Below are 19,836 nucleotides of genomic sequence, written 5' to 3'. Positions count from 1 at the left end.
TGTGTAGTTAAGATAGCTGTACACAAATTTGCAAATACTTGGATTGTTTTCAGACTTTTCAAAGATGTTCTGGCAAGCTCAAGGGAAAAACGTGTGTAACAAAGTGACTGGGGTTTGTCATATTTATCACAGATACTTTGATAGTGACTGAAATAGCATACTTGCTACTTGGATATCTTAAAACAGATCAGACAATCTTGACTGTACAAATCTCGGTTCCCAAATGAAACACTGCAAAATTGCCCTGCTTGTCTTGACCTCAGTTATTCTCTTTCCTCTTCTGGAATAATAGTGGTGGAACTTACTTGCATGCCTGTGAGCAGGGAGAAGGAAATGGTACCCAAAGGATCCTGACCCCTGAAGGACTAGGAGATAAGGACAAAGGAAAGTAAGAAGGAAGTTGGGGGAGCCCTGTGCTGAGACTTAAACAAGAACGTGTTTTCTTTTTTTTTTTCTTTCTTTTTTTATCCCCCTCAGCAAAGGGTAAGGGAAAGGGGTATGAAGTTTGTCTTTTTTTTCTGCCAGTCATTCTGCCTTTGAAGGACATGTAATTGGTATGGCAGACTGCTGTGGGTGTCAGCAATGGGGCTGCTGGCAATGCACAATTATAGCAGCCGTTGTGCTGTTAAGTGAACTAGCAGGAGATGTTCAAGGACTAAGAGGATGGGGGGAATATAGAGCTGGAGATCCTCATGAGGAGGAGCTAATGCACATGTCTCCTGCGTGCTCATCAGAGCTGATAAAATGTGATTGAGATCTCTAATTTCTTAGAGTGAGCTGTTTGTACGATAAATATGTAGCCTTAGAATGTTAATTGGGCAGTTTACTATTAGCATGTATTAGAGGTTAACATAATACACTGGTATTGCTGGTTTGCTTCATGAGTTACAGAGCAGCTAGCGTTCTTAGATGCTTCATGTGGGGGAAGATTTCTCACACGCTATAGAGTGTCTTTAGGTGCTTATTCTGGTATCAATAATCAGAAACCTATTTCAGTTTCTAAATGGGATGGTGAGTGCTTTTTCAGCTACACACTCTGAGAGCAGAGCCATTTTGACTTGCGAGGTATCCTTCCGTAATAGATTTTACAATTGTACCTGTACTCTTGGCTGAGTCAGGATAATTTACTTGAGGAACTGTGTAATTGTCTAGAAGTTGTGCTTCAGGGACCTAAATTTGAAAAACAGGAGTTGTAAACAAATGTTAAGATCTGGAAAGCAAGAATTTGTGCGCATTACCTTGCAGTGGGGTTACACTTCTTGGCAAGTGCTCTGGAAGCATGCTTTGAGGATGGACTTGATTTGAATGATTAGGTGATACCTTTCAAAGTTGTCAGGTTTTTTTTATTCCCATAAAAATAGGATGGAGAACAGATGTTGAGAGAATAATTGTTAAAACGAGCTGAACCAGTTGTTACACCATTTTCAATGAAAAAATATTTGAGAAACTACTAGAGTGTTGGGGGTTGTCCTTTTGTTCTTGTCAGACTTCTGTCACAGCGCTACTGAAGTGCTCAGCCATTATAATTTAGAAAGCGGATAATAAATTCCCCAGTATTTTCTTTTTTTTATAATCTCTGAAGCATGTAGTAGTAAATGAACATTGGTGTACAGTTGATTTCTCTCATATGCTATTGTAATGTTGTTACAGCACAATCAAATTAGGACTTAAAACAGACCATTCCAGTTATGAGAGCTGGTAATTGTTACAAATAAGTTTTCTTGGTTTTTTTTTTTTTAAGAGAACTGGCCCTAATTGTCCAAAGAAACTGTGGAGATCTTTAAGAAAATTAATAAGTAAAATAAGTGTGTATATATATATTAAAAATTTAGTTGGAATGTTGTCTAATTTCAGCTGTTAAAGAACATGAGAAGAACAAAGAAAGAAAATCCAAAGGCTGTGGAAGGTCCAGGTCAAAGAAAAAGAAAAAAAAGAAAAAGAGAACTAAGCCTGGTAAAGCTCATTTTTTCTTCTTTAGAGGAAAACGGCTTCACTGTTTTGTTTTGCCTGTTACCCAGTTAAGATTGGTCATTGCAGATAAGACAGGTTAATTCATCTGTTGACTTTAATTTTATTAATTGGTTATTATTGTGATTGGTAATACAACTTATTTCCTTGTTGAGGTGCATCATTAATGCTAGCTTGTAGTAATATTTGTAATGGTGCAGTATAAATCTAACTGAAATGGATATGTCAATCCAAGTCTGGCTTTTCATTAGCAAGTGTATTTGTATGCAAGTTTTAACCAGTTAAAGAAGACGGAGATCCCCTTGATTAACAACCAGGTACTCCATATACCAGATGTTCTCAGTTATATGAGTGGGTTTTGGGCCTCCTGTGTGAATGATAGAGTTTGGAAATGTTGATGGGTACTCTTCTTCTGCTGTTAATCTTACTTCTTAAATCTTCACTCAATATTGGATTTCAGAAGCTGTGACAATGAACTCATTAAACCTGTTGCATCTTACTATTTTTTTTCTAAAAGATAAATTTCTCCTTTCCTGGCAAGATAAAGTAAAAGCCTGATTTAAAGTCTATACTGATGCTGTGTCCCTCTGTTATGTCTCGTAACGTGCTGTTCCACCTTCATTAATAGGGTTGTAGCAGAAACATGTCTTCTCATTTGGTGGTTCTACAGAATCTTGGGAAAGCTTTCCTTGGGCTCCTTCACACTTTAAGTGTCGTAATATGTAGGCCCAGGTGTTTCTGCTGATTGAATTCTTCACTTCTGAAAATGTGGAATTGACTCTGAAACATTTCTCTAGTAAAATATTTACACATCAAGTCTAAACTTTCTCTGCCACTGATGGATGTCTAGGATCATTAATGCAGCCCATTTCAATCTGGTATGCATAATTTGTTAAACTAGTGATCCTTATGGAGGGGTTTCTGAGGCAGGAAAGAAAATATCTTTACTTTTTTGCTTGTTACCGTGAACAGGGTGTGCTGTCATGAAAGAGCAGAGGGGAAGAAGGAACCACAGGCAGACTGATTCACAATTTACTGAAACAAATAATTTCAATGAGCTTCTGATTATATGGTACCCTCAAATATAATGATAATATGCAGAGTATAATTTGTAAATTTATGCAATGGTTGTTCAAATAGTACCCTCAGGCTGCTTGTTGATCTACCCTTGGGTTTTAAAATGTTGCTTGCCTTTTTTTGATGTTGCCCGTGTGGTTCTGTGGTCCAGGAACTTTTTGAAGGTTTTCTCCATATAACTGATTGGAGAGGTACTGCTTATAACTGCAGACAGCCTTGGTTTATATACAGTCCAGGACATGATGAATGGGTACTTCACAGAGGAGAGCTGTTCTAGGTGTTTTCTCCACACATTCCTAATTAGGACTTTTTTCTACCCATGCATCCTATTCTGTCCATACACTAGGAAAACAAGAGATGCTTTCTGTCCACTTTGTAGTCTGTGAGATTAGGGAATATGTGAGTAATAGTGGAATGTGAAAGAGGGGTCTCCAGTACTTGTGTAGAAGTACCTGTAATGCAACAGCGTTTTTAGACATACTCACGCTCAAGGTTAGGTTTCAGTAACCATTTTTTTTCTCAGCCTTTCTCATTTACATCACCAGTGGAGAATGACTGAGCTGCATAAGATTTTTCTGGTTCAGACAATAACTTCCTTGCTTCTAGAAAGCTTGCGAATTTTTCAGCAGTGTAGTGAAGTCCTAGAGTCTTAGCATATTGGAGCAGACGCTTTCTCAGTGAATTATACATGCCTACTATGGGCACTCATGGTGCTGGTTTTTTTTTCTTCTGTCAATTTTTCTTGACCACAGATTTCTAATAATAATTTTTACAATTTTACAGAGTACTCTGGCAGTGAAGAAAACACAGATATTTCACAGGAGCTTTCTACTGAAAAATCAGTTATCACAAAATGTATTTCTTCAAGTAAGTCGTCTGCCCATCCTAGCATGCTGCTACACTGCTCTGATTCTGGACAACACAGAGGGAAATCAAAAATAAATGGTAAGATGACTCTTCTCTGTGGCTTGCTGGTTTTGTCATGTGAGCTGCACTAATATATACAAAAGCTAGTACTCATGATGTAAATTTGGCTGTTCTTACACAGGACTGTGTGCATTTCCTTTCCCTTGCATGAAGAAGTTGAATCCAGTTCATTTGCCAGAGCTTGATGTTGTTGCTTTGTGCTTTGACTTTACCTTCACAGAAACTTTAAGACTTGCCCTTATTTTCAGAAGTCAAACACATTTTGCACCTTTTTGCAGTACCTTATTATCTCTATAATAAAGTGTTCAGCCTTCAGTAATCAAATTTTTCATATTTCCAAAGGTTTCTACAAAGTAATAACTCAGAGTTAAAAATAGATGCTAGGCAAGTTTTGGACAGTAAGTGTGCTGTATTTGAGACACAACTGGATGTGGTTGTGTGTAACTGTGTAGATACAGTATGATGCTTGGTTATAATGACTTTCTAAGTTTCATGATAATAAGCTCTTGAATAGCTATTTATTAATGTCTTCATAGTGCTTCATAAACAGAGCTCAAAAATGTGGCTGCTGTGCTCCAGCTTTCATAGTTTTTAGTATCTTCATCTATCTTGCTATTTACTGTCACAAGCTGAAACAATAAAAAAAGGAAGACAAATAGATGTTCTTTCTGTTATTCTTAAAGCTCACAAATTTGAAGAAAGTAAGAAATGTGTGGCACAGGAACCTTATTGTACAGATCGTGAACATTTCATATTATTTTTTGACACAACTGTATTATTGTTTGGTATTAGGCAAAGTATAAAAATTAACTTCAGTTCATTACATTATATAGGGAAAAGAGGAAACAAAAAATTGCGGAAGCACACATTGTAATACTGTCTTTGTTTCTGGAGCATATTACTTGCAGTTAAGTAACTTGGACATCGGTTGCTCTGACTTTATCAGTTTGTAGACATGGAAGGAGGTGAAAAAGTATTGGAAATGGTTTTATCTCATCCTTTCCACAATTGCTTTGCTACTTTTTGCACCTGCAGATGGTGTAACAACAATAAAAGCAGTGCCTAGATGAACAATATCTGGTTTAAGTAACAGTGCAACTCTTGTGTAGAATGAAAGTGCAATGTGCTTAACCTGTTGCTTCCAGGAGTACTTCAGTGTCCTGTCTCAGTGGAGTAAAACTTGTAAACGTGAAAATTAACTAATGCGTTGGGTTCTCAGCCCCTTAAATCTGAGATGTTTCTTCAAAAGATCTAGTCTATACCACAGACTGGTTCTTCTGTTTCTACAGGCTTGTTTTAGGGTCTAAGTGATCAAATTAGTTCTGCCCAATATAGGTGAGAGAGAAGCTACCTGAGTGATTGAAAGTTTTTACCTTCCACTCTCCTCTAGCTCATTAGAGTATTTCCCAAATAATTAAAATCCTTCTCTTTTTTGTCTAATTCTCCCATTCTATGCCTAAGGGAAGTATAGACATTGCATTGATATTATTGAGGTAAGCATCCCCATTTAGCATGTTAATCAATGAAGATTTTCTTGGCATGTTTGTTCAATCCACAGAATTGCATTAATGTTTTAAATAGCATGGGAGCATTCTTAAAGAATACTTTGGTCAGTACACTGCCCTGAATTGGTTAGTGTCCTCAACAGGAGACTAAATGAAAATAATAATTTCTGAAGTAGGAGTAAATTAGGTGTTGGACTCTGACTGTTTCTGTAATGGAGACATTACTTTGTGAGAGCAAACGAGGTTTGTAAGACAGAACCCTCTTAGATCTTTTTAGGAGCTCTACACTTAAAGCACAAAGTCACAGTTCTATAGAAATTGAAGCAACTCGTATGAATCCTGTTTGAATTTATAAATCTAGCTTTGTTATACTTTGTGCCTTTTGTTTGAGGCACTTTATGTTGAGAGTAAAATTTTAATGATGGAAGCTGTTAAGTTGGAATAATTTGAAAAAGCTCTTAATGAGACTAGAACTTCATTATATAGTAATATTGTGTTGTTCCTTAAATGACACAGTGCTTTTAGGAATGCGTGTCTGCATACTTGGGATAAAATCTTGGGAGTTATTTGGCCTTTTTGTAATTACCCAAGACTTTATCTAACTACTTTTTGTACAGAGTATGACACCCTGAGTGAGTCATCTATGGATAGCTTGCTTTGGAGTGATGATGACTGCAGTCAGGATGTTGATGTAACCACGAACCCTGATGAAGAAGTTGAAGAAAGTGATTTTGAGATTGTTCGATGTGTTTGTGAAGTAAAAGAAGAAAATGACTTCATGATTCAGGTATGAAGTGGAGGGTGAAAGCACACTTCAGTGAATACAGTGGAAGGTGTTTTGTAGAAATACACACAAGTATGTTCTGTACATTAAATAAACTATTGCTGTCCTCTGAAATGATAAAATTTTTTAAGGTCACCCGTGAGGGTGAGCAGCTGCTATAATAGGTAGAAAACTTCGCTTTTTGATACCATTTGTTAGTTCCTTTTAATCAATAGGAAGTGGAGGAACAGGGACAATTCTATACAAGCCACTAATGGTTGGTTTGTCACTTGTGGATTTGCATTTTTATATTAATTAGAACACTTCCTAGGTTTAGAGAATACGTATTTAAAATTAGTGGCTTTTAATTTGGCTTTTTTGCTTCAGTCTTGTTCTGAGCATGTTCAGAACATTGCTATGAGATGGTGGTACCCTTCTACTTCTCTGCTCTGGCTTGACTTAAACATGCAATTTTCTAGATAGGATGAACAAAACAATCATTACTCGAGTCTTTTGTTGTGAAGCAGAGCTGCATTCATCCATTCTGCAGCTTCTTCTGTAGTCTGTAAATTCCAATTTCCTTATCTGTGAAAAGACATCTATTCTCCACATACATACTTTTCTTAAAACCAACTTTATAGAAAACTGTTTCCAACCACAGCAGTGTTTATCTCTTCTGCTTAAAACTGTTGATAAAAGCCTCTTTGGACTTGCCCTGGCTGTTTACTTTTACTTTTTGAGAGGTTTGTAAATAATGAGGAAACCGTTCCCCACATAGCTGCTCTGGGACTTTCCACCCAGTTCCTATTAGTTTCAAATGGTGAAGTCAAACATACCAAATAAAAAAACTTCTTTGGTATTTCTTGCTCTAGTTCATTTTGCCATTGCTTCTTACATGAGCTGTCAGGTCCCCTTTGGTGATTCCCAGTGAGTCTTAGTAGAAGTATATGCAGGGGCTTAGGTGTGTGCTACTCTAGACCTGAGATGATGAGCTTTTTCATAGTTGCTGTTCTGAAGAAATGAGGGTGGGGTTTTTTGTTGTGTGTTGTTGGGGTTTTTTGTTGTTCCTGTTTTGGGGTTTTTTTTAGGGGGCTCCCACCCTTCCTGTCTAGGTAACATTTTGCTTGTTGTGGGACCTCAGTTTAAAGTGACAGTAGTATATAGCTTGGCAGCTGTTCTCATTGCGAATTTTAAGGTAACTGTTGCGTTCTTTTGAGGAGGTGGTTTTATTTGTGAAAGGAGATGTCATGACACTGGCTTTGGAAATATTTTTCTGGCTCACAAAACTCAGCCCCATCTGCAGCTTCTGAATTCACTTTCCAGAGCATTCAGTTGCTAGTTCTTGCGAGGTTTGAATTTTGCTTTATGGGACCCCTTACTGGAATAGTTCCTGGCATGTTACTGTGAACTGCATTTCTCTCTGCTGTTTGGAACTAGGAGGAAAGACGGAAGCTGATCAATACTTAGCTCAGCCACTGCTGATTTTTTTGGTGGACTTTATTGCTTGAATGGAGGCAGAAACCTGTTATGGAGAAGAGGGAGTGCACTGTAGTGTGAAGAATTCTTGGCTTCTGCAGCAGGACAGTAGAAACACCTGTTTTTTTTTCTCTGACAACAGCCTCATTTTAAAAATTTTTAATACGGCTAGCTAACACAGCTAAGTTTGGGGTTTTTTTGTTCGTTTGTCCTCAACAGTAAGTGTAACAGCTAACTTTACTGATGGTTTTCTTTGGCCTTTCATGCCGTTTTATGGAGACTTGCTCTGGAAGGTATGATGCTTTTTTCTCTCAGTGCTAAGTTCATTTTGATACACACCTTTGTATTAGTGCTGGGTCATGACAACACAGGATGAAAGATACCTTTTGCATTAGTAGGAAAGCGCACAGTGATGGACAATGGCTAAAATTAGATAAAAAGCATCTGAGTGTATAGGAGGAAACTGAGTCTTAACAGTTGGTAATAAAGGGGGTTGCTGCTTTCTGAGGACATAGCTCAACAAAAACCATGAAGATAGTTTGGAGTATAATTTTCTGGCAAAAGTAGGCTCAGCACTAGTTTGCAGAATGCAGAGCACTGTCAGCTAGCTGAGGACATAGTCTATGGATAGCTTTCACCTAAGTTTTTGTGGGCTGCTTCTGAGATCGGTTTTCTATGTTGAACTAGTTTGAGGGAGGGCTTAGTGTATTGCAAAGTTCTAAACACTGTAGCTGTGTTATGAAAGAATTGTATAGGAGAGTTTATTGTCCCTGGGAATAGATTCAGATTAATGCAGGTACTCACCACATTGTCAATTATGGGAATTGAAGCAATAGGAATTGAAGAGTGAGGAGCTGGTAACAAGACTGGGGAGGGAGGGGGTAGGTTAGGTAGATGGTTTGCTTAATGTATCAAATGCAGTGCTCCTGACACCTTTCTGTCAGCCTGTAGTTCTTGGGGAAAATGTTTTGAACAGTCAGGTCTTCTGTTGATACAGAAACATCTGGGTTAGCATCTTTGCCTTGTATTAATGCTCTGCACTTAAACAGCTATGTTAAACAGCTATGGAATTATGATAAGGGGAACCTGTTTGCAGCTTTTCAGAGGTGTAGTGCGGAGATAGATGACTTCATAGAGTGAAAGTCCTGTTAATTGTCATAACTTTATAAGAAGGAAGGACTTCTTCCCTGTTTCCTACTCAGACTTTGACACTTGGAAACGCGAATTTGGAAGGGTCAGCCCTAAAGAACTTGCATTTAGATTTGTCCTTTCTTCCTGAAAATAGGTAGTTTTGCTCAGTGTATGGGTTTTTAGAAGAATATTCTTTGCACTTGTCTCCATTGTGATGTTGATTCTGCCCCAGCTTCTTGCTCTTGACAAGATCTGACTGAAATATGCTGATATTCGGGGTTCTTGCTTGAGCATGTGCCCGTGTACCAATCTGTCTTGACTTTGTATCAAAATTAAGGGGCCAGGGCAGTTTCTCCAAGCACATGACAGGAAGTTCATTCCCCCCTGGATATATGTATGATGCCGTGTGACAAGAGGGAAAATGGTAAATCATTTTCTCTTTGAACTGTACTCATTTCCATGAACGTGCCAAATTTAGAAATGATGAGGAAAGAATGTTAATTTTAAACGCAGGCAGCACCTTTATTTTTCCTGAAAGATTGGGGACCATTAAGGTTTAATGAAACTCTTACACAGTTAAACAGAGAGTTGGTTCCATTTAAGTCTTTAAACTAATAATGGAAAGTAAAAAAAAAAACAAAAAAAAAAAAACAAAAAAAAACACCAACAAAAAAACCCACCTTAGAGATTCTGCAAAAAACTCTTATGCTGAACTTGCCTTAAGTTGTCTCAAGCAATTTGTACATAAAGAATGCCATTTGTTATGCTAGGCTATAGAAACACGGGTTTGCATTTAATGTAAGTACCTGCCTCAGTTAATAGAAGTTAAAACTGGGAAAAAATATATTATCACTGGTCAATGCTGTGTCATCCCAGTCTCTAACTTTGCAGGGAGTTTACTAGATTTCATTTATGGAGCCTGTGTAAAGTAGCAGCTTAGCGTTGCCATGTGTTACTTCTGCAGGCACAGCACTCCCTTTTTAGGTTGAGACTTGGGCCCAAAACAGTCTAGACAAAATGTCACATCCCCTCCTTTTTTATACCTAAACATTGGTGATTTGTGTGTGATGTAGAGAACTTCAGGGCTGGATTTGGTGGCCTTGGAGGGCATGGATGTAAAGGGACTTGGGATATTTTTGTTCTGGTAGATGTAAAGCTGCTTACATGTCCATAGGGTGCGGTTATTTTTTTTCACGCTTTAGCTTCAATTTAAATGTTGCACAACTATGCATGTTTTTTCCTATTCAAAAATCTCTTATTTGGCTTGTTTTGAATTTCCCTACTACTGCCTGGGCAGGGGGTAGCTTCTATGTGGCATGTGTCCAGTGCAATAAACCTGTAGCCTGGCCAGCCAAGCTGTGAAGTAGAATGTGCAGGTAAAAGGAAGGAGCTGTGCTCTCGTGGGATGGATATTTAAATATCAGTTGAGTAAAATAAAAAAAGTCAGGATGCTTCGTTACAGTTCTGGGCAAGCTTGCCTAGAAAATCACTGAGTGTAGCTCTGTGCCATATGGCATATTTTACAGGTTGCAAGTGTAACTAGGTCCAGGAGCTCCCTTCTTACTTTTAGCATGCAGTCTATTTTTCTTAATTTGTTTGCTTTGTTTTAGGACACTGGCTCCTACTAACCATCTTTGTGACGAGGATGGTGTCTCAGCCTTTTTCGAAAACATTGCTTTACTGCTTTAGAACTGTTCACCCATTTTGTGAAGCATTGTTAGTCCGGTCTTTCAGAAACCTGTTTCTTTCTTAAGTTTTACATTGTCTGTTCCCAGTGCTTATACTTCCTCCACACCTAGACCACTGCTTTAATGCAGTGATGCATTCAAAAACTGGTGGTCCCTTTCTGTCTCTCCTAGCTTGAGGAAAGGCAGTAGTAGATAAGAGCATTGGTGAAAGTTGTATAGGTGGTGCTTGACACAGATGTTTATCAAGTTGGTGTGTTTGTAGGTCAGTGAAAGGCAGCACCTAAGGTTGCTTGAAGTTGCTGTTTGTGTGTGTTTTAGCACATTTTGAAAACCTTTACCAATATTGACAGGGTCCCTGTATGAAGCTTTTGGCTTCTGCTCTGGGAATTAAAGGTTGTGATCTATTGTCTCACTGCTTGGCAAAATAGTAATTCTGAACTGGCACCACGGTTTCAAATCAAAATTGACATAATATTCTTATGTGCAGTTTCGTCCCATGTTTCAGTGGTCTTTAGGCTACAGCTGAAGTTTTGTCTGCTTGCAAAAGTGTGTGTGTGGGGGGAAGTGACAGAAACAGAACATGTGGATATAGTTTTTCCTATCTAAAACTGGATGGTTTTCAGTACAGTGATTGCATTTTAAATATCATAACTGTGCTAAAAAAGTAGGGCCAAATTATATTCAGTCTTTGCCAAATATGATTGCCCACGCTTGGAAGTATGTCAGAAGTTTTTAAAGCTAGTACAACTGCATCTGCACTTTTATTTTTTTTATTAGTAGAGCTACCTTTGAAATATGTAAAATGTTAGAGATACAAGTATCAGTAAAACGTAATACTTGGCTAGTCCTATGTGACAGAAATACTCCTTGGATTTTATAATGGAACGTGATTTACTGTTTGAGTGGGGAACCTTTTAATTCAGAAAACTTGATATATTTTGGTACAGAAAGCTCGATTGCATATTGTTTTCTGTCCTAATTACATGTGCATGCATCTTCTGAAAGACTTTCATCTTCAAAGGGAACGTTTTTGCACTTTTCAGGATCTCTGCTTCTGCGTTGTAATTGTCATTCTCCAGAAATCCATGTGAAAAATGTGTGGGAAGGGTTCAAATTTTATTGTGATCTGATTTGTCCATGTATTTGCTTGTAGCTGGAAGAGGGGCCTGGGGATTAATACAGCTTTTTGTCTTAAAATATGTAGATTATGTGTCTCTTAATTGAGGTAATCTTACTGAGCTCCTGTAGGCTTCATTTCTGTTGATGTCCACTTCTTGACTTTAAACAGTGTGAAGAGTGTCTATGCTGGCAGCATGGAGTCTGTATGGGTTTACTGGAAGATAACGTACCTGAGAAATACACCTGCTATGTTTGCCAAGATCCTCCAGGTACAGAAATTTAAGGTTACAGAGCCTTCTTACATAGGTTTTAACTTTATTAGTAATACATATATATACACACACTACAAAGATCAAACTTTTTGTTTGCTTTTTGGTTTTGCTCCCCTATCTGTGTTTGTCATTATAGGTAATTGAGTTCAGTTATAGTTACAGAAGGTTTAATTAACATGAATGTAAATAAGTCAGTGTTGTGGACAGGAATGGAAATGAATGTGTTAACTGTGATGACCATTCGTCACATGTTTGACAGTAATAAGGATTGTACTCTCTGCCTATGGAAAATTAATTTAGAAGCATTTGGGGACCTTAAGCAGACTCCACATGGGCATATCTTACAGGATGTGACTGCAGCTTTCCTTCAAGACCAGGCTTACACGTTCTTTAAAATAAGCCAGTGAGCAGCTTGCTGGTTCTCAACAGCTGTGGAACTTACCCATCTGACTGCATTACCCAAGATAACTTACATTTATATTTATTTTAGGTAATGCAGTCAGAGCTGATTAAGCAATACGTTCTCTGCTCCTAACTATATCTTTGAAAGTGTTTTAGTCCATGTAATGCAGCAGGCAAAATTACACTTATGTCCATCTTCTCTGAATTCCAACTCTGAATTGTAAAGCCTTGCTGAATGTGGAAACAGATGAGGTTCAGGCATGAGTCATATTCGTAAATAATGAAAAAAATGAGATCTCTGCCTAATCACAAGACTTTTTTTGGGTTTTGTATATATTTGGATTGTGATATCTGCTTTTCTTGGGTGTTTGAAAATGCCAACACTTTCGTAGCTTTAACTCATTGTTTCATGTAGTTTGTATACTAATGTTTGTACTCATAGCAAGGAAGACATGCTATACTTTAGTAAAAAATTTTAGCACTTATTTAAGGGTTTTTTACAGCATCTTGCATCCAGGATTTTAACCCTCTCTTTTCAAGATATTTTGCTTTGGTTTGTGTCAGTCTGAGTTACGTGCAACTAAAGTGCACGTGCAAACTGAAGTTGTGCCATCACACTTGAACTGTTTGTATTTGGTAAGAAACTTCATCAGAATGCTTTTTGGTAAAAACAGATTACAGCTGACACTTGATTTGCTTAATTAGCTTAATTACTTCTATTAACTATTGCTCTGATGATCCTGAAACTTGGCATGTATGTTTGGTTTTTTATTATTATTTGGACTTAATATTTACCTCTGTCTTGGGAAAGGAAAATGTACCAACTTTTTGACTGCAAAAGTGGCTTCTCAATTTCATTGAATGTGCTGTTGGCTTGAAATGAGCAAATAGGCTTTATGAAGGTGCAAAGAAGTTGCTTTTAAAACTGGGAGTGGGCCACTTGGCAAACTTATTTAGGAGCTTTCCCCAGCTTAATGCTAGGACTTGTAACAGCACCATTCATATTATTGGAAATTAAAGCAAGTTTAGTGTAATTATGCCTAAAAATTGTACCAACTGTCATTTTGGACAGGTTTTTTTTGAGTCACGTGAAGTTTTTAAGAGATTTGTTAACTTACCCTTGCTTAAACATTGCCAGGATGCTTATGATGTGACAGATACATTCAAGCCATAGAAAGCATCCATTGCTGGATATTGTCTTGTGTCTTCTCTTAAGCTTACACACTTAGAAAGACAGCACTTAATGTCTTTGAGTACACAGTTAAGTGAACAATGCCATGGATGGGCTTCAGTTGGATAATCTCAGTGTTGTTCAGATGATCATGGAGTTCTAAAATTCACGACTTTATCCTTATGGACCGAACTTTATTTTCTGTCACAGATGGTAGCTTCTCTAACACAAAAATAAATATGTCGGGGTTAATACAGGTATGTCAGGTATGTCTCCAAAGTGGTTCTGGCCATACCTGAAAGATCTCTTGCTTGATACAGCACATATACTTGAAAAGTTGAGCTGTCACAGCCTTGAAAATTTGTTCATCCCTGTGTTGATTTCTGTTTGAGATTTCTTGGAGGTCTTGCCTCAAAACATCAAGTATTGTCCTATACGGCCTTTTGGCTGAGTGTGCTTACAAGCGCACTCATTTGCTTTTATTCCTTTAGTGAAACAGAGCATCAGTATTGAACTAGTTTGAAAATGTTCTTTATGTCCATGGATGTTCATACAAGGCATGATATGGAAATAGTTTTGCTGCTGTTCTGTAACTTGACATCCAAAAGCATGTAAGCACCTGTGACTCAAGTTCTGCTCGCTTCTCAGTACAGCTTCCAAAGAGTTGCTTTGCTTCACTGTGCCAAAGTTAATAGCATGGGCAGTGATGCTACCTAATAGGCCTGTAGTGCAATCCCTGGTTCTTCTCTGCTGCCTAGTAACTCTTTATCTTATTTTTTTTTAGCTTCTCCTCAACTGCTGAAACTTCAAGTTAATATTAACCTGCTTATATTGGAGACTTCTTTGGTGACTAACGTTCTGAGTCTGTGCCCCCCAATATTATCTCTGATTTTGTAGCTTTGCAGCTGGGCTGTGTATAGGCCAGTGAATGGTGTTTTCAGAAGACAGCTCAGCACCCTGAGAAACACATCTGTTGTAACAATACATTTTACAGGGTGCATGGGGGCTTTTGTGGGGTTTTTGGCTTGGCTTATTTGTTTGTGTTTTTGCAATCTAGCAGGCTTGTCAAGTGTTACTCTTTCCTGCTAATACCGTTTTGGTTTGCTTCCTAAGTTACTTTCACTGATGCATTTATCACATTTAACATAATTCCATTTCAGCTGTTGTTGATACTCCAGCCTCTTAAGCTAGAATTAGCATTAGTAATAGCTGACTTAGGCAAGTTCTCCATCAGAACCTCATCACTGATTCATTTTAAATTTACTTATGAATGATTGTACTAATACAAGTGTGATGCTTAAAAACAAGACCACATGAGAAGGGAAGTTCACCACCTTTTGCTGTGTTTTGCTGTCTGCAAAGAGCTGTGTTCAAACTGTAGCTTTAGTCAAACCATGGTTACTAGACAGTGTGATAGATACCCTGCTAAAGATACACTTTTCTCTGTGCATCAGCTGCAGTTACCTGTTGTGGATGTCCTTTGGCATTTGGAGTCTAAATGCTTTTACAGTTGGGCAGAGGTTTTTACAGAGATTATCTCACTTCCCACTTTACAAGTTCTTCATGCCTTCAGGGTTTTGTCTGCTACTGTAGGATCTTTATTGGTACTGTTGTTAAGAACAAATAAGCTGTTGCAAGACCTTGAGATAATCAGAACTACCAGTAATGTTAACTCACCATACATAGGTAATGCTTCATTTTAACACACTCATTACTGTTGCTTTAGGTCAGAGGTCCAGCTTAAAGTACTGGTATGAGAAGGAGTGGTTAAGTAACGGTCACATGCATGGCTTAGCATTTTTGGAAGAAAATTACTCCCACCAGAATGCCAAGAAGATAGTAGCCACTCACCAACTTCTTGGTGATGTACAGAGAGTGATAGAAGTACTGCATGGACTGCAGCTGAAGATGAGCATATTACAGTAAGCAGTATTTAAGTATCAGTTGGCATGTTCTCAATGTGAATGAGATTTCAAATACTAGAAAAATAACCAAAAATTCAGACATACTTTTGTGCTTCTTTGTGGATATATAACTACATAGTTTGAATTGCTAATAGATCTTGAAAAAGGACCTAGCTGCTTAAAAACCGTTTAAGTGTCTTGAGGAATGTAAACTGAATTTGTGTATAAAATGGCTGGGCAAGTATGCAGGAAAGAGGGAGAAAACTAAAACCAATTTCTCCTAAAGTACTTACATAGATTTAAATAATAAGAAATAATGTGTGTAACCTCTGGCAGCATTCTTAAAATACCTGCATTCTCCATTCCAGCAATTTTAAATCATAGCTTTTCCAGCAGAAATCACATCTTTTTGTTTGACATAATGTATTGCTCTGTTGTAGTGGGAGAGCAGTTGCACCTTCAGCAACCTGTAGCAATTAATTTCTATGTAAAGATTATTACAGATATGTATGAAAAAATAACATTCTGTAATCATTGTAGAAATAATTTTCTGCATCTCTGTTTAAAGTCATCCTTGGGTTCTGATAACTGAAAAACTTTTTTGTACTCAAATCCAGCAGTTTTAAATTTATTTACTTCCATATTTATAATTTATTAGTTGATAAATTGCACAGCAGCAGCTATTTGGAAAGCAAAGCTTTTAGTGTTTCCAGTGTTCTTTAGAACTTTTTCCCTTAAATTTAATCTGGTGATGCAGTAGGACCACTGGCAGTACTTGAAATGCTTAAGCAGTGAAGTAACACTTAAAGCAAGAGAGTAGTAATTTTATCGTAAGGTTTTGCTTTTCCATTACAGTACCCTTTAGTCAGATCTGCAAGTAATATCTTTCTTGGAGAGGTGGAACGTAAATATTTTAAGACCAGTCCTTAGGCAAGATAGTAGAGTCCTTACTCTAGATAGTAGAGTCCAATTTCCAATTGTAGAGTAAATTGAGATTTGCATAGTACTAAGGTATGGAGCACCACCGGGCAAGTATGTGATGTCTGTTACAGACTTTGTTCCTCTTCTGTCCTGAAGCTGGTGTGGTGACCGGGTTTAAAGATGAGGTGTGGTCCTGTTAGGACCATCTTGTTAAAAGCTATAGGCCCTGTTTTCTTTACATAAATCAGAAAGGATTTTAAAAATCGCTGAATTAAGAGAATTATTATATTGTTGATGCAAAATCACCTTCTAGGGGAGAGGAGATGATTTCATAGTTGCCTGAAAGTATTAGGAGAGTGTCGCTCAGTATTTCAGGGAGGTGGCACAGGATTGCAGGTGACATTAACAGCTTAAGTGCAATGGGAGGGAGAGCCAGCCTTCAGAAGGCAATAGTTAAAAGGTTGCTGAAGTACTAAGTGTTTTGAATTTTCATCCTTATGTAGCTGGTGCATCATCTTCCAGTTTTCTGTCTTCTGTAAACATTATCCCTTGGTCTTTGCTGAGCAAAATAGTGCTTTTAGGTGTAGCATATCAGTGGAGCTGGAGTAGAAAGCTTTAAGGAAGACTTGGCTTTCAGTTTTCAACTTGTGCCTTCAGGATTGCTCACCAAGGATATCACAGACATGCAGTCACTGCAGGTAGAGGTGCTTGTATAAAGTGGTCTGAGCAAGTCCTTGGCAGTTGTACTGGCTGTAGTTTCCTCTGATAGACACTGAAGAAACTTGAGCTACTGTAGAACGGATTAAAAAAGCAGTTAGTTTGGAAGTAAACTGATCATGTTCTGTTGTTTAGCTTACAGCTGGAAAAGCTGGACCAATGTAACAGAGTAAGTCCATCTGCCTTTGCAAGGAAGCACAGAGGGGGATTCTGGGGCAGACTTTCCATGCAGCTGAATGCAGGTGCTTTAGGATCAGTATTTGCTTCTGGGGCATTCTTGCAGCCTGTAGCAGATAAGCTGCCTACCCTTTGAAGATAAGCAGAGGCATTCTGCTTTGCTCTCCTTTTTACTGCTGTTTTAATGCCTGACAGACATGTGGAAGAAGAGTATCAGTTACCACACTAAATTTTTTTGTTGTTTGCCTATTGTGTCTGTGTAAGAATCTAATACCTATAGTTGTCCTTGCTGCTGGAATAAATAATGTATTAGTCAATCTGAAAAAAATGAAGTAAAACTTTTTATAAGAAGCAGGTTGCGGGGCTGTGGCATGTTGGTGTAGCAGGCAGTAGAATTTGCTTAGCATCTTCGTATTTAAAGGGAAGTTGAAGTTTTAAAGGAAATAATAAATAAGTTCTATATCGCCACCACTCCAGGTCCCCAATTGTTGTTGTTATTAGAGGGCTATAAAATATCAGTGGATTGAATTTTGACATTTATTTTGGGGAACTACAGGCTAAAGTTTGATACTGAGTGGTTTGAGGGGGTCTTTTTGTTTTACTGATGTTTAAAATTGTTAAAATCTTAGCTTAGCTTCAGTGTGACTTACCTTACTGAAAATAGCCCAGTGCAAATGAGTTTATGCTGTTAATAAATTTCAAATATTGAAGCAAAATACTCTAGGGGCAACACTGAAAATTTGTATATATCTATTTGAAACTTACTCATCAATCTTTTTCTTAATGCCAACACTTGGCTTATATACCATGTTATAGAAATGAAAATAGTAAACTTAAGAAAGCATTGTAGGAAGAACCACAACTGAGGTCAGTGAAATTACATTATTTCAGAATATTTGGTTGGTTTTCTTTTTACTGATTATGATGACTAAAGCATGTAGTATTTCAAATATTCTTAATTTCTTTACATAATGGGCCAGTTTGGTCAGTCACTTTGTTTACATTTGGGTGTTTTACCTTTTTTTTTTTTTTTTTTTTTTTTTTAATGTTTGAACAGAAATAAAGAACATCCCGACCTAAAGCTTTGGTGCCATCCATGGAAGCACATTACAGTAGATGAAAAAATTCATACAAAACACATCATTCACATTGAGGAAAACTGTTGCAAAGAGGAAATGGCAGGTTATAGAACTTGGAATGGGACAGTTGAGAAACCCTCAACCATTCCTTCTGTGGAGGAATCTTACATTACAAGTGAACACTGTTACCAGAAGCCTCGGGCCTACTATCCTGCAATAGAGCAGAGATTGGTTGTGGAAACAAGAGGTTCAGCTGTGGATGATGGAGTAAATAGAATAAGGGAAAATGGGGATGATGCCCTGTCAGAGAGATTTGGCTGGAATCTGGACCGAGAAATATGCAAGATGGAAAATGAATCCAAACACAATTACTCTAAGGTATTTGTACTAAAATAACCTCCTCTGTATAGAGGATGTATTTGCCTGGCATGGTGCAAAGCTCAATCCTTTTAAATAGTTTTTAGTCATTTCTTTGTTTGTGTTTCGTTTTTTCCTATGCTGCTAAAGTTGCCAATTCACATTAAAATTAGAGATGATCAACACTTCCATTTCAAATAATTAAAAAAGCAACAATTGACAACTAGTTTGAAGAGGACTTCTGGACCTTGAATCATCCGCACAGTCTGCGGAACATGCATTATGATTCATTGCTGCTTACTTTTATGTGTGCTAAATGTAAAAAACCAAACCACTAGCAACAGGACAGAGAGAACAGGGCAAGCGTGTATGAAACTACCAAATACACAGGTATTCCACCTTTTAGTTATTTCCATCTTGTTGTCATGGTTTTTTTAATAGTTACCTTAACTAAAGTAATTCCAGGTTTTTCAGGCAGCATTTCATGGTGGGGGAAAATAAAAGTAGCAGCCTGAACTGATTTTTAAGAATGAACACTCCATTGATTAGCCATGTATCATCTTTGTACTGGAGCACTCTAGTTCTATTTTTTCAACTCTTGATTCTCATTGTCAGGTCTGTCACAGGCCTTTCTTTCTACACCCCAATGCAGAAGTTTTGCTTCAATTTAGTTAGTGTCAAGTCATACAAAATATGGTCTGACAAATGTTAGAAGGCCTCTGGGAAATACTGACTTCCCTTTATTAGATTAAAAGGTTGTTTAACTTTTATTTCATGCATATATAAGCTCTAATTTATCTTTTTTAACTTCTCTATCAAATCAGTTGAGTTTGCTTTGTTTCCCAGAAAGGCATATATTTCAGTTCTTCAGTCTTCTAGGAACCTTTTTCTAAATCCTGTTGTATTTCAGCAGAATGCTGAAAAAGTAGGGGAGTATAGTCAACACTGCTGACAGTGTAGTCAAGTTTTATAAATGGTGGTAACGTTGGGGTTTTTTCTAGATGCCCTGATGAAGGTTTTAGTAGAACTGACATTAGATTCCTTCAGGGAAAATCCCTGCAAAACCATTTGGTCTGTACTTGATCACTGTCATGTTGTCACGGTCCGCTCAGTGGGCTCATGATGGTTCGTTCACTATGATCTCGAAGCGCAAAAATCAAGGCGACCACGCCGAGGCGTTAT

General features: G+C 37.7%; 1 protein-coding gene across 10 annotated transcripts in view; it reads left to right on the top strand.

The window, feature by feature from the left end:
• Positions 1 to 19,836, top strand: part of PHF20 (PHD finger protein 20) — a 71,950-nt gene that overhangs the window by 48,117 nt on the left and 3,997 nt on the right. For 9 of the 10 annotated variants that reach the window (XM_040608306.1, XM_040608312.1, XM_040608311.1 and 6 more), the window contains 6 exons: positions 1,855 to 1,953; positions 3,829 to 3,990; positions 6,095 to 6,264; positions 11,824 to 11,923; positions 15,226 to 15,421; positions 18,276 to 18,675. In XM_040608306.1, the coding sequence (XP_040464240.1) occupies positions 1,855 to 1,953; positions 3,829 to 3,990; positions 6,095 to 6,264; positions 11,824 to 11,923; positions 15,226 to 15,421; positions 18,276 to 18,675 (1,127 nt within the window). Of the gene's footprint in view, positions 1 to 1,854; positions 1,954 to 3,828; positions 3,991 to 6,094; positions 6,265 to 11,823; positions 11,924 to 15,225; positions 15,422 to 18,275; positions 18,676 to 18,804; positions 19,045 to 19,836 lie in introns of all 10 variants that reach the window. The other variant, XR_005829884.1, reaches the window with a different exon arrangement.

The sequence above is a fragment of the Falco naumanni genome, chromosome 10 (genome assembly GCF_017639655.2).
Source record: "Falco naumanni isolate bFalNau1 chromosome 10, bFalNau1.pat, whole genome shotgun sequence".
Classification (NCBI taxonomy): domain Eukaryota; kingdom Metazoa; phylum Chordata; class Aves; order Falconiformes; family Falconidae; genus Falco; species Falco naumanni.
Note: the sequence above shows the minus strand (reverse complement) of the source record. Positions and strands in the feature narration are given on the sequence as shown.